Consider the following 407-nt stretch of genomic DNA (forward strand, 5'->3'; position numbering starts at 1 on the left):
CAGGCAGCAGCAGCAGCAGCAGCAGCAAAGGTGGAGGCAGGGTAAGCAAAAGCAGCAATGCAAGGTGCAGCAGCGGGAGCAGCAGCAGCAGCAGCAGCAGAAGGGCGAGCAGCAGCGGCCAGACAAGCAGCAGCAGCAAAAGCAGGTGTAAGAAAAGCGAAATGAAGGGGGGAGAAGCAGCAAAAAGGAGTCAATCAAATGAACGAATAAAGCAAAAGGGGGACAAACTGAAGAGCAGCAACAGCAGCAGCAGCAGCAGCAGCTGCAGCAGCTGCAGCAGCAGCATCGCACCTGCTCGATCTTCTCCAAGGCGTAGCTGAGGCCGCTGCAGCCGCCCGACTTCACGGCGAGGCGCAGCAGCAGCGGCTTGTTGCTACTGCTGCTGCTGCTGCTGCTGTCCTTTGCTG

At 58.7% G+C, this 407-nt stretch overlaps 1 protein-coding gene across 1 annotated transcript in view; it reads right to left on the minus strand.

The window, feature by feature from the left end:
• The window catches only part of ETH_00032395 (HesB-like domain containing protein, putative), a gene marked incomplete at both ends in the record, with an annotated part of 669 nt that extends 270 nt beyond the window's left edge, over positions 1–399 (minus strand). The window contains one exon of the mRNA XM_013376308.1: positions 292–399. Within this exon, the coding sequence (XP_013231762.1) occupies positions 292–399 (108 nt within the window). The remainder of the gene's footprint in view (positions 1–291) is intronic.
• Positions 400–407: the final 8 nt, after the last annotated feature.

The sequence above is a fragment of the Eimeria tenella genome, genomic scaffold (genome assembly GCF_000499545.2).
Source record: "Eimeria tenella Houghton genomic scaffold, Eth_scaff3301, whole genome shotgun sequence".
NCBI lineage: Eukaryota > Apicomplexa > Conoidasida > Eucoccidiorida > Eimeriidae > Eimeria > Eimeria tenella.